A 12,185-nucleotide genomic window follows, 5' to 3' on the forward strand; every position below is an offset into this window, starting at 1 on the left:
TATAGAACTTTGATCCACCAAGTAATGAAACTAGAGATGATCCCTAAACATCTGTACGAGTTATTTGAAACTGTACTTTCTTCACTTATGTGGCAATCTTTGTGAAGCTAACTCGTTTCTGTTTGTCCATAACGAAACTCTCAAAAAAAATTCATATCAAAAGATTTCATATCTTCTAAAGCTCTTTTCAGAACCAAAATTTTCATTCTTTTAATGCTCATATGTTCAAGTCTATTGTGTCATAGGTTTGAATTTGAAAAACTCTCAGCAACAATAATCATGTTTATTACACCCTGTAATTGTGTATAAGATTTTCGATTTTGTATCATGTGCTAGTACCATAGCACCCTTCTTTATCTTGCCCGTTAACCTTTAATAATGAATTGGGTTGAATTTTATGGTAAGAAGGTCCTGCCCTATAAATAATTAGTGTCATCAATGGATTGCAGTCACATGATTATAATTGTACGGGACTAGTGCCCTAGATATGATTAGTGCCATCAAGTTATTACGTGTGGACTGTTTAGAAGATCTCTGATTATCATATAGCAGTAAACCTAATCTTAAGTAGAGAGGTCATCATAATATCAAAATAGTTTGTCTTCATATAGTCATATGGTTATAACTATATGAAGACTACTAGTGAGTCGTCGATTAATCCCCAGGAGTGAACTGTTATATGTTACTAGACCTGTTTAGACTTGGATTGTTAAGGAGATCGTGTCTCACCTATTTAGAGGAGCTTGATGATGAAAACTCAATTATTGAGATACACTCTAATTGAGATAAGCTCGAATGAGCTTGTTGATATGTAACTAGGGAATGAAAAATCATAAGTTAAGATGGGTTCGTTTAGTCTTAACTCATAATGATTATGATTGATGATCTGAGATTAAGATGTTAGATTATCACCGGTGAGAAACTTATAGACTAGATACATGGTGTATAGAATTTTTGTGATGTCCTACATTGGTTGAGGAGGAGAACAAAACACCATTTATAAGAAGGGTGTGGAAACCTTCCCCTAGCAGACGCGTTTTAAAGCCTTGAGAGGAAGCCTGAAAGGGAAAGCACAAAGAGGACAATATTTGCTAGCGGTGGGCCTGGGTTGTTACAAATAGTATCAGAGTCAGACATCGGAGGATGTGCCAGCCTTCTCACTATTCCCCGAAGGGGGGTAGACACAAGGCGGTGTGCCATACAAATGGTATCAGAGCCAGCACCAAATGATGTGTCAGCCTTCTCGCTCTTCCCCAAAGGGGGTAGACACAAGGCAGTGTGCAAGTAAGGACGCTGGGTCCCAAGAAGGGGGTGGATTTGGTGGGGTCCCACATCGATTGGAGAAAGGAACGAGTACACGCTGGGCCCCAAAGGGGAGTGGATTGTGATGTCTCACATTGGTTGGGGAGGAGAAGAAAGCACCATTTATAAGGGTGTGGAAACCTTCCCCTAGCAGACGCGTTTTAAAGCCTTGAGAGGAAACCTGAAAGGGAAAGCCCAAAGAGAACAATATCTGCTAGCGGTGGGCCTAGGTCATTACAAATGGTATCAGAGTCAGACACCGAATGATGTGCCAGCCTTCTCGCTGTTCCCCGAAGGGGGGTAGACACAAGGCGGTGTGCCATACAAATGGTATCAGAGCCAGCACCAAACGATGTGTCAGCCTTCTCGCTCTTCCCCAAAGAGGGGTAGACACGAGGTGGTGTGCTAGTAAGGACGCTGGGTCCCAAGAGGGGGGTGGATTTGGTGGGGTCCCACATCGATTGGAGAAAGGAACGAGTGCACGCTGGGCCCCAAAGGTGAGTGGATTGTGATGTCTCACATTGGTTGGGGAGGAGAACAAAGCACCATTTATAAGGGTGTGGAAACCTTCCCCTAGCATACGTGTTTTAAAGCCTTGAGGGGAAGCCCAAAAGGGAAATACCTCGACTAGCGGTAGGTCTGAGTCATTACAATTTTATAAGACATTGAGTAGATCAACTTAGAGCTACCGGTTAAGTAAATTATAATTTGTAAAGTGACTTATGAGTTTTTCTAAAAGACTTCTCATTAACTAACGTTTCAGTTTTGTAATCAAGTTTAAATATCATCGGTATTCTTTTAAATTTACTGTTGATGTAGAAAATATCGAAAAACAAATAACATAAAAATATTCAAAAGTTCTTCAATTTCAATTAGTCAAATCATGCATAAAATTACGGTCTACGTATAAATCGTCCCTATAATACATCTCTTTAAACTCATGAACTCTTACCAAAAACGAAGTTCTAGTTTGGTTTTTTTACTTTTTTTTAACTTACTTATACTTATTAAAATTGTGATAAAAAGTAACGTGAACACGTCCATGTACTACTCAAATGCTACCTCATAACATTTAGAGATCTGCATTTTTACGGGAGATTAATTTTTTTTATGGAGATTTATTTGAGTTAGCCAGAATTACTATACGATACATTCATATATGCAAAGGGAATGTAGCTCAAATGGTAGGGTGCTTGTTTCGCAAGCAAGAAGTACAGGGATCGATACTTTGCATCTCCAATAGACAAATTAATTTTCATAGTGAGTCAGAAGACGTTTTGAGCACATTTAGATTAGATTGGATGAACAGTCTTGTATGAATGTTTTGTATAGACGTATACACCATGATATGATACATATTCCTTTCTTTTTGGTTTTGTATAGACGTATACACCATGATATGATACATATTCCTTTCTTTTTGTTGGTTTTCAGCAGTGTAACCCTACTGAGCATCTAACCCTACTAAAAAAATGTAGAGCTTATGGAATAGTTACTAAAATATATGTCCTATTATTTTTAAACACTTAAACACCATTTACTATTTTTCTGGGTAAAGGCAAGACTCCCGCTAATTTACCATTTACAATAAATATATAGTTTTATTAATTTAACCTTAATAATCATTAAAAAAACCTAAATTATATTTATTTTAAAGTGAACAAAGCACGTGCATTATGTCACGGTCATGCTCGTCCAAGGCGTGTTGCCCATGGCCGCATGCCCATGACAAGCCCAACCTTTTATGTCTTTTCATATTCTAGTGTTTTCCTTTTGTATTTCTAGGAAGTATGATGTTTCAGATATATCATGTCTAGGTCTATCAGACATGAAATGCCTCCGAATGTACTATAGGGGGATACGACTAGTTGTCAACTTCTCCCTACCCAAAGTTATATACTGTACGCCGTTGTTATTTCTCTCTTACTTATATAACGTCTCTTTCAAAAATCTCTCTTTCGAAAATCTCTCTTTGCCCTCACTTTCTAAAACCTTCTCTTAAAATCGAGGCCAGAGTCTCGAGCATACGTCGCTTGGCCGTAGGCGACGCAAGAACGAATTAGCTTAGCTGTCTTGTCGTTGGAAAGTGAGTGCCGCACAATCACATGTCCGCTGCCATTAAAGGTGCGATTGTGACACATTCCACGTGGCCTCAAAGTAGTCCTTTAAAAAGGTAATTGGGTTGATTCAAAGTTGACCGTTTCCTTTTGACATAACCCCTTCAGCCATCCAGTCATCATCTAGATTGAATGTGATAAAACAACAAACACTAAATTCGAACTTTTAACATGCTAGAAACTAAATCGACATCCATTACAAACTATCATGACTAAGATATCAATTTATCGAGTCCTAACAGATTGAAAAATGTGTATTGCTTAGCTCGTTGTGTATGGAACTTTTTGCCCCATGTTAATCTCGATCTCGATCAAGAGAGAAGTTAAGTGTATTAAGATCACACAACTCACACACAATCTAGATGAAAGAATACGAAGAACAAGAGAAAGAAGACGTAGAGAGAGAGAGAGAAGTTAAGTGTTAAGTGTGTTAGAATCACATAACTCAAACACTCAATCTAGATGAAGAACACGAAGAACAAGAGAAAGAAGACGTACAGAGAAATATTAATAATACCGGGATGGTAAACTCTATGGTAGCTATGGAATTTATATTGATAGAGAGAGAGAGAGGATCACACATCTCACACACTCAATCTATATGAAAAACACGAAAAACTGTTGAAGATTATTGGGAGTGAGTCCCACATTGGCTAATTTTTGGCTAATTTAGGGAATGATCATGTGTTTATAAGTGAGGAATACTATCTCTATTGGTATGAGTCCTTTTGGGAAGCCCAAAGAAAAGCCATGAGCTTATGCTCAAAGTGGACAAGATCATACTTTTGTGGAGAGTCGTGATTCCGAACAGGGTATCAGAGCCATGCCCTAAACTTAGCCATGTCAATACAATCCTCGAATATCGAACAAACAATTGTGAGCCTCGAAGGTGTAGTCAAAAGTGACTAGAGTGTCGAACGAATGGTGTACTTTGTTCGAGGGCTCCAGAGAACGGAGTGGGAATGATGGGTTTATAAGTGAGGAATACTATTTTCATTGGTACAAGGCCTCTTGCGAAGCCCAAAGCAAAGCCATGAGAGCTTATGCCAAAGTGGACAATATCATACCATTGTAGAGAGTCCTGATTCCTAACAGGGTATCAGAGTCATGCCCTAAACTTAGCCATGTCAATAGAATCCTCAAATATTCATGCCCTAAACTTAGCCATGTTAATAGAATCCTCAAATATTCATGCCCTAAACTTAGCCATGTCAATAGAATCCTCAAATATTCATGCCCTAAACTTAGCCATGTCAATAGAATCTTCAAATATCCATGCCCTAAACTTAGCCATGTCCATAGAATCTTCAAATATCCATGCCCTAAACTTAGCCATGTCCATAGAATCTTCAAATATCCATGCCCTAAACTTAGCCATGTCCATAGAATCTTCAAATATTCATGCCCTAAACTTAACCATGTCAATAGAATCCTCAAATATCGAACAAAGAATTGTGAGCCTCAAAGGTGTAATGTCAATAGAATCCTCAAATATTGAACAAAGAATTGTGAGCCTCAAAGGTGTAGTCAAAATTGACTAGAGTGTCGAACAAAGGGTATACTTTGTTCGAGGGCTCCAGAGAACGGAGTGGGAATCAAAGAATTGTGAGCCTCGAATGTGTAGTCAAAAGTGACTAGAGTGTCGAACAAAGGGTGTACTTTGTTCGGGGGCTCCAGAGAACGGAGTGGGAATGATCATGGGTTTATAAGTGAGGAATACTATCTCCATTGGTATGAAGCCTTTTGGGAAGCCCAAAGCAAATCCATGAGAGCTTATGCTCAAAGTGGACAATATCATACCATTGTGGAGGGTCGTGATTCCTAACATGGTATCAGAGCCATGCCCTAAACTTAGACATGTCAATAGAATCCTCAAATATCGAACAATCAAAGTGGACAATATCATACCATTGTGGAGGGTCGTGATTCCTAACATGGTATCAGAGTCATGCCCTAAACTTAGACATGTCAATAGAATCCTCAACTATCGAACAAGTAATTGTGAGCCTCGAAGGTATACTCCCGATAACGGAGTGGGAATGATCATGGGTTTATAAGTGAGGAATACTATCTCTATCGTATGAGGCCTTTTGGGAAACCCAAAGCAAAGTCGTGGATAATATTCATACCATTGTGAAGAGTTTTGATTCCTAGACCCCACGTATAAATAACAAAGAAAAACGAAACAATGGGAAAAGGACTTTTGGGAGTAAAGAAAGAGGTAGGTGGGGGATTCAGAGAGTAGGCAATAACAATGAAAAGAGTGGGACCTCGTCATTTCAATTTCAGTAAGCCTTAGATTTTGACCAATCAACATCAATGACCCAACCAATTCATTGCCCTTTTTCTTTTCTCTTGCATCAATATGTCTGATTCATTACAACCAAACCCCAGCCCCTCCTGCCAATAATGTACCTAGGACCACACTGATGTGCTTTTCCCCACTGTTTTAGCTGCCAATTTTGCTTACTTTTCCCCCCACTTTAAAACACACCTCCAATTATCAGACAGCTTCTAGCTACTCATGAATCACACAAACTTTTGAAGTATATGTGACCTTAAATTGATCTATGAATTTGTACAATTTGAAAAAAAAGTCACATAAATGCTGAGTGTAAGCTTAAATTAGTGTAGTCCATTCACTCGCTTATGACTTTGAACTATACTGTGAGATCCCACATCGATTTGAGAAAGAAACGAGTGTCAGCGAGGATGCTGGGGTTCGAAAGGGGTTGATTGTGAGATCTCACATTGGTTCGAGAGGGGAACAAAGCATTCTTTATAAGGGCGTGGAAACCTCTCCCTAGAAGATGCGTTTTAAAAACTTTGAGGGGAAGCCCGAAAGGGAAAGCTCAAAGAGGATAATATCTGCTAGCGGTGGGCTTGAGCCATGACAAATGGTATCAGAACCAGATACCGGGCGGTGTGCCAGCAAAGACGCTAGGCTCCGAAGGGAGGTGGATTTTGAGATCCCACATCGATTGGAGAGAGGAATGAGTGCCAGCAAGGATGCTGGCCCCCAAAAAGGGTGGTGGATTATGAGATCTTACATTGGTTGGAGAGGGGAACAAAGCATTCTTTACAAGGGTGTGGAAACCTCTCCCTAGCAAACGCGTTTTTAAAAACCTTAAGAGGAAGTACGAAAGAGAAAGCCTAAAGAAGACAATATCTATTAGCGGTGAGCTTGGGCCGTAACAAATGATATCAGAGTCAAACACTAGGTGGTGTGCCAGTGAGGACGCTGGCCCTGAAGGGTGTAGAAACCTCTCCCTAGCAAACGCGTTTTTAAAAACCTTAAGAGGAAGTCCGAAAGAGAAATCCTAAAGAAGACAATATCCGTTAGCGGTGGGCTTGGGCCGTAACAAATGGTATCAGAGTCAGACACTAGGTGGTGTGCCAGTGAGGATGCTGGCCCTGAAGGGTGTGGAAACCTCTCCCTAGCAAACGCGTTTTTAAAAACCTTAAGAGGAAGTTCGAAAGAGAAATCCTAAAGAAGACAATATCCATTAGCGGTGAGCTTGAGCCGTAACAAATGGTATCAGAGTCAGACACTAGGTGACATGCCAGTGAGGACGTTAGCCCTCAAGGGGGGTGGATTATGAGATCCCGTATCGATTGGAGAGAGGAATGAGTGCCAGCGAGGACGCTGGGCCCGAAAAGGGTGGATTGTGAGATCCCACATCGGTTGGAGAGGGGAACAAAGCATTCTTTATAAGGACGTGGAAATCTCTCCCTAGCAGACGTATTTCAAAAACCTTAAGGGAAAGCTCCAAAGGAAAAACTAAAGAGGACAATATAGGCTAGCAATGGCCCTTAGACACCAAGAGAAAAAAAGTTAGCCTAATTTGATGCGAAGGAACTCAATACTAAGAAGGCAATGTGATGTTCGAACTAGTTAACATAGAATCATATTAGAAAATATTTTGATTCTATCATAGAACACTAAAATGTCCGTTATCTTAAATAAGTGGCTACCAAGATTCAGTGGATGGCTTCAATAATATTTGTAGTCACATGTTAGACCAGTTCACATGAACTTCCAAATATGGAGAAGTATTAGCAAATAATGATTGAGGCATCACATGATGAAGACTGACAGGAATAAGATGAAACCTAAAGAGAAGCTGCCAATTCAATAACAGGCAAAAGAAGTAGACAAATTATGCGGGTTTGGTTCCACAAAAAAGCATGTATATAATTTGACTAGTGTCATGACCTGAAACTGCTTTATACATCAATGTCCAGAACGAGAGACAACAGAAAATAAGAAGAAAAAATCCACTTACAAATAAGTGAAGCTGTTTTGGAGTGTTGTGAAAAGAACATTAAGAAGAACAAAATGGTGTGAAATCATTGTTAGGAATCTAACGACTCTCCACAATAGTATGATATTGTTCACTTTGAGTATATGAGTATAAGCTCTCATGATCACACCTCCCCTTAATCGAGACTCGACTCCTTTTTCTTTTGGAGTCCTTTGTTCGACATTTGAGGATTTACCAATCTATTGACACGACTAAGTTTAGGGCATAGCTTTGATACCATGTTAGATGAATACGACTCTCCACAATGGTATGATATTGTCCACTTTGGGCTTCCCCAAAAGGCCTCGTACCATTGGAGATAGTATTCTTTGATTATAAATCCATGATCATTCCCTAAATTAGCCGATGTGGGACTTTCATCCTCCCACAAGTTAGCTATCGAGTTTCTAAATAAACTTAAATCTTTGTTAGATAATTGATGAAAAATTAACCACAGAGACAAAAGTAAGACTAAGACTTTAATTTAAAGTTTAGGACCTAAATGATTATCCAAATGCTATTGTTAAAACAAGTTTTGAAGACAAAAGTTGAAGTTGATTGTTAGAACAGCACCCAACAAAAATGGTCACTCCAAATCAACTATTTGTTTTCTTATCACCCCAGCAATTGACATGATCCAAAACGATCATAATCATCAAAAACATGGACCTAAGGTTTGATGCAACAAAAGAAAAGCTTGTCCCAAAGAAAAGTTATGTCAATATAAGCATGGTCATGTGGCAAGCTTAAGATCATGGATAACAAGATCACTATCTATGTTGGCATCAGCTTAAGATCTCAATGCAATTAATTCAACATGAACACAGAAAAGTAAGAGAGAATCAAACAGATGCAGGGAAGAACTAATTCATATTTCATAGAGATAAATTTACAGAGCATCATAATGGGGCGAAAATGGAGTCATTAGGATGAACCCCATCACTCAGAGCAACCTTTTCTATCACACTAAAACGGAGGAGAAGACATTATTTCAAGAATGTATATAGCTGAGAAGGGATTTTACCTGGAAGAGACAGAATTCAAAGCTTTGGCGAATCCGTTCACAGCTCCATATCCCTTTGAGCTGAATCCCAAGCAGCCAAGCAAGCCTTGCCTGTAAGGCAAATAGGTCTTCTTCTTCATCTCCTCTGAGTGAGCTCTGTTAGCAGCGTAGTGACGTTCATGCGGCGATGGCGGAACTCTCCTCTTTCCAACTCCATTTGAAGGCTTCTTAGCCCCATCTTTCTTTGTTCCAACTGCTCCTTTTGCCTTCTTACCTTCTGAAGACCTACTCGCCAATGGATTGATGAACTTTTGCTTCACGATTCTCTGGTTTTCTCCTCCGGATTTCTTCTCTTTCGCATGAAACGATATGTTGGACCAGAAATTGTTGTTGCTTCTTCCTTCGCTCTTACTTCTGTACAGAAAATCCTTCAGGAAAATCCATCTCTTCGAGCTCCTTCCTGCCGAAGACGATCTCGAGGATGAAGCCGAAATGGAAGGAGTACTGACCTCGGAGTTGGATGCAATTTCTTCAACCTTCTCCATTACTCCACATTCTCCAGAAATTTCGTTTTCAGTTACAGAGCATTCGACATTGATTCCATCTCCATACTCGCTCTCCGTCCACTCAATCGGCGAGTATCTTAACGGCGACATGGATCTAGTTCTTCGCCGCTGAAACTTATCCCTCAGCCTCAGATCCCTCCCTCGAACAAACTCAACGATTCCGTCTCCTTTTCCATCGCCATTCTCTAGGTCCAGCATTGGCACCAACGGCAACTCCAAGTGCGTGGAGAGCTTCATCGGACGGATCTTCCCGTCGTGAAACAACTCGTCGGCGGAGCTCATCGATGCCATGGAACTCGAGCGGCCATTAGAGCCAAACCTCGCGGAGAAATCGAACTCAAACGAAGAAGAATGATTATCCATGGAAGCGGAAGAGGAGGAGGAAGAGGTAGGGTTTTTGGTAATGACGAAGTGCATAGGGCTGGCCGGAGCACTATAAAAGAAGGCAGGAACAGCGCCGCGGCCGGGGCTGGAAGGAGCACTGACGTAAGGAGTGGAGCAAGAGCTATCGACATCTTCGAAAGAGAGGTCGGCATCAGTGGAATCGAGAGATTCGCCATTGATACAGCAGTGAAGCTCTGCTTGGGGGTCTGCAATGGAGTTTCTTTGGGGATTGGGAGTCTGAGATTCCATCACTTTGGTGCTCCGTTCAAATAGCTTCAACGAACAACAATGGAACCTCTCTTCTAATTAATAATAAAGAAATAAACACACCACCACAATTTGAAAAAATAAATAAATAAATAAATATGAAAATTAAAAATGTTTTTTTTTTTTTTTATAAACGTGGATGAACACGACTCTACACAATGATATGATATTCTCAAGCTCTTGTGGCTTTGTTTTGGGCCTTCCCTAAACGCCTCGTACCAATGCAGATAGTTAAGTAATTATATGACACCGGAACTGATAAAGAGTTGGTCAATCATGCTCGAACATGTACTTATTTTAAGTGCCTATTTATTTTCTATCGGTATCTATGGATTGATCACGAGCGGACCGTGGTCGTCCGTCTCTGGTTTGCTAGCCGATAAGATCTTTGAGATTGACCAGCCAGCTAGGTTGGTTTGGCTATTCCTTTCTATTGAAAAGGAGTCAGCTGTCTGCGCGAGTCACCTTCTTCTAGGCTCGTTGGACGACACGGCATAGGTCGGGGCTTGACTGAAAGGGAAAGGGTAGGGGTTGGAAAATGGGATTCTGGTGAAAGCGCTAGAAAGAGGAAAGCAAAGATTGTACACCATCAAGTATCTAGTTGTAGGGGGGACTGATTTCTGTAAAATTCGGGTAGATGAGGAGCACTAGATTATATCAGTCGGGTAGGCTGGACTGAGATTCTGGAAAAATCTCTATGAATTCTTCTTTGCAAGAGATATCCCGGCCGAGGAGGGACTTTCATCCAACAGATAGATCAAACCTAACTGTGCAATATAGTATAAATGTATTGCTTAAGATGATCCAAGTCTTGAGGGGACACGAGCATTCTCTACCACATCTATGTCATAAAGACGGAGCTTACCCACCTGAAGTATTATGACAAAGATCATGCTAGAGGACGTACATGACGGTGAGTACCCGATTGTAAGAGAACAACTGTAAAAGTAGTGTATGTAAGGCTACGAGTCGGGTATGGATGGTCTGGTTCGCCACCCATAGATTGTAAGAGAACAGCGGTAAAAGTAACATATGTATGGATGATCAGTTAAGTTAAGTTATGTTGGTTCCATGAATAGGTGAAATTGAATCTCAGTTGAAGCTTAACGTATGTTGTATGTCATGTGATCATGAATTACTTCTTCGTCATGTTACATTCAGACGCGTACCCAATATATTATTCGTATTCTCTTATTTTCATTAGTTTTCAGCAACGTGAACATGCACTAGCCCATAGTCAAGCCCAATAGATACGTCAACGAGCCTATCTAGTGGACTCACGTGCATGTGCATGGATAACGTGTAGAGATTTACTATGCATCAAACCGTACCCGAAGAACAATCATGAATTTTAGGCCTCTTTAGTCATGTTACATGTATAATGGTCCTCTGAGCACCCTTCCATCAGAAGTGCACCTCTCCTTTCAGCATATACGTCCCACAATAGACTTGATACTTTAGCAGGCAGTTCATAAAATGGAAGGCCGTTTCTATGGCCTCTACCCAATTCTCTGCGGCAATGGGATCCACCTTGCCTCCATCAAAGGAAGGCGGTTTATGCCTCTGGAAATCTTTTAGGTAGCGGGACTCCATAGTCATAGTCCCTGAATCTTTGGCCCCTTGCCCTGCCATCATTGTCTACATCATTTGATTCATCAGAGTCTGATTTTCCATCGAAGTCATCATGAACGTCTAAAAAATCTCTTCTGTGGGCATGGCTAACGGTTGGTTGAGTGGGACTTCTGTACTAGTGGTTGGAACCAATGGGACCTCCTCAGAGAAGGGAGCAATAGGGGGTGTATCGAGCAGCCTAAAGTAGGGTCACTTAATGAGTATGTTTATAAACTCATACCGATTTTAACATTTCTTCCGGTAAAGACAATGACCCAGTGTACCATTAACGACGTCTATTAAGGAGGTCCTGGAACAAAGCCGCAGACAGTTCAAAATTACCTAAACACGTTTTTTAGTCAGTTGCTCCCATATAACACGTCTATCAATTACTTCCATGTTTTGCTAAACACGTTAATTTTTTTTTTCTCGAGAATTCAACCCTAGAAAAAATTGTACTACTCGTATACACTTCAGCGTCACGTGACAATATTCATTATGTTTCGATTTTATGGAATTAAAAAATTTTGAGATAAAAATTAATTAAAAAAAAAAAGTGATTTTGTTGAGGCAATTCTGACTTGTTTATCGGCAACTGATCTAGCTCCTGAAATAGCTCCGGAACCGTCAC

At 40.4% G+C, this 12,185-nt stretch overlaps 1 protein-coding gene across 1 annotated transcript; it reads right to left on the bottom strand.

The window, feature by feature from the left end:
- Window positions 1-8,574: 8,574 nt before the first annotated feature.
- LOC111780388 (uncharacterized) lies at window positions 8,575-9,970 on the bottom strand. Its single transcript, XM_023660769.2, has one exon. It carries the CDS (start codon window positions 9,923-9,925, stop codon window positions 8,744-8,746), a length of 1,182 nt encoding a protein of 393 aa, XP_023516537.2. The 5' UTR covers window positions 9,926-9,970; the 3' UTR covers window positions 8,575-8,743.
- Window positions 9,971-12,185: the final 2,215 nt, after the last annotated feature.

The sequence above is a fragment of the Cucurbita pepo genome, chromosome 18 (genome assembly GCF_057944985.1).
Source record: "Cucurbita pepo subsp. pepo isolate OVF chromosome 18, ASM5794498v1, whole genome shotgun sequence".
NCBI classification, from domain to species: domain Eukaryota; kingdom Viridiplantae; phylum Streptophyta; class Magnoliopsida; order Cucurbitales; family Cucurbitaceae; genus Cucurbita; species Cucurbita pepo.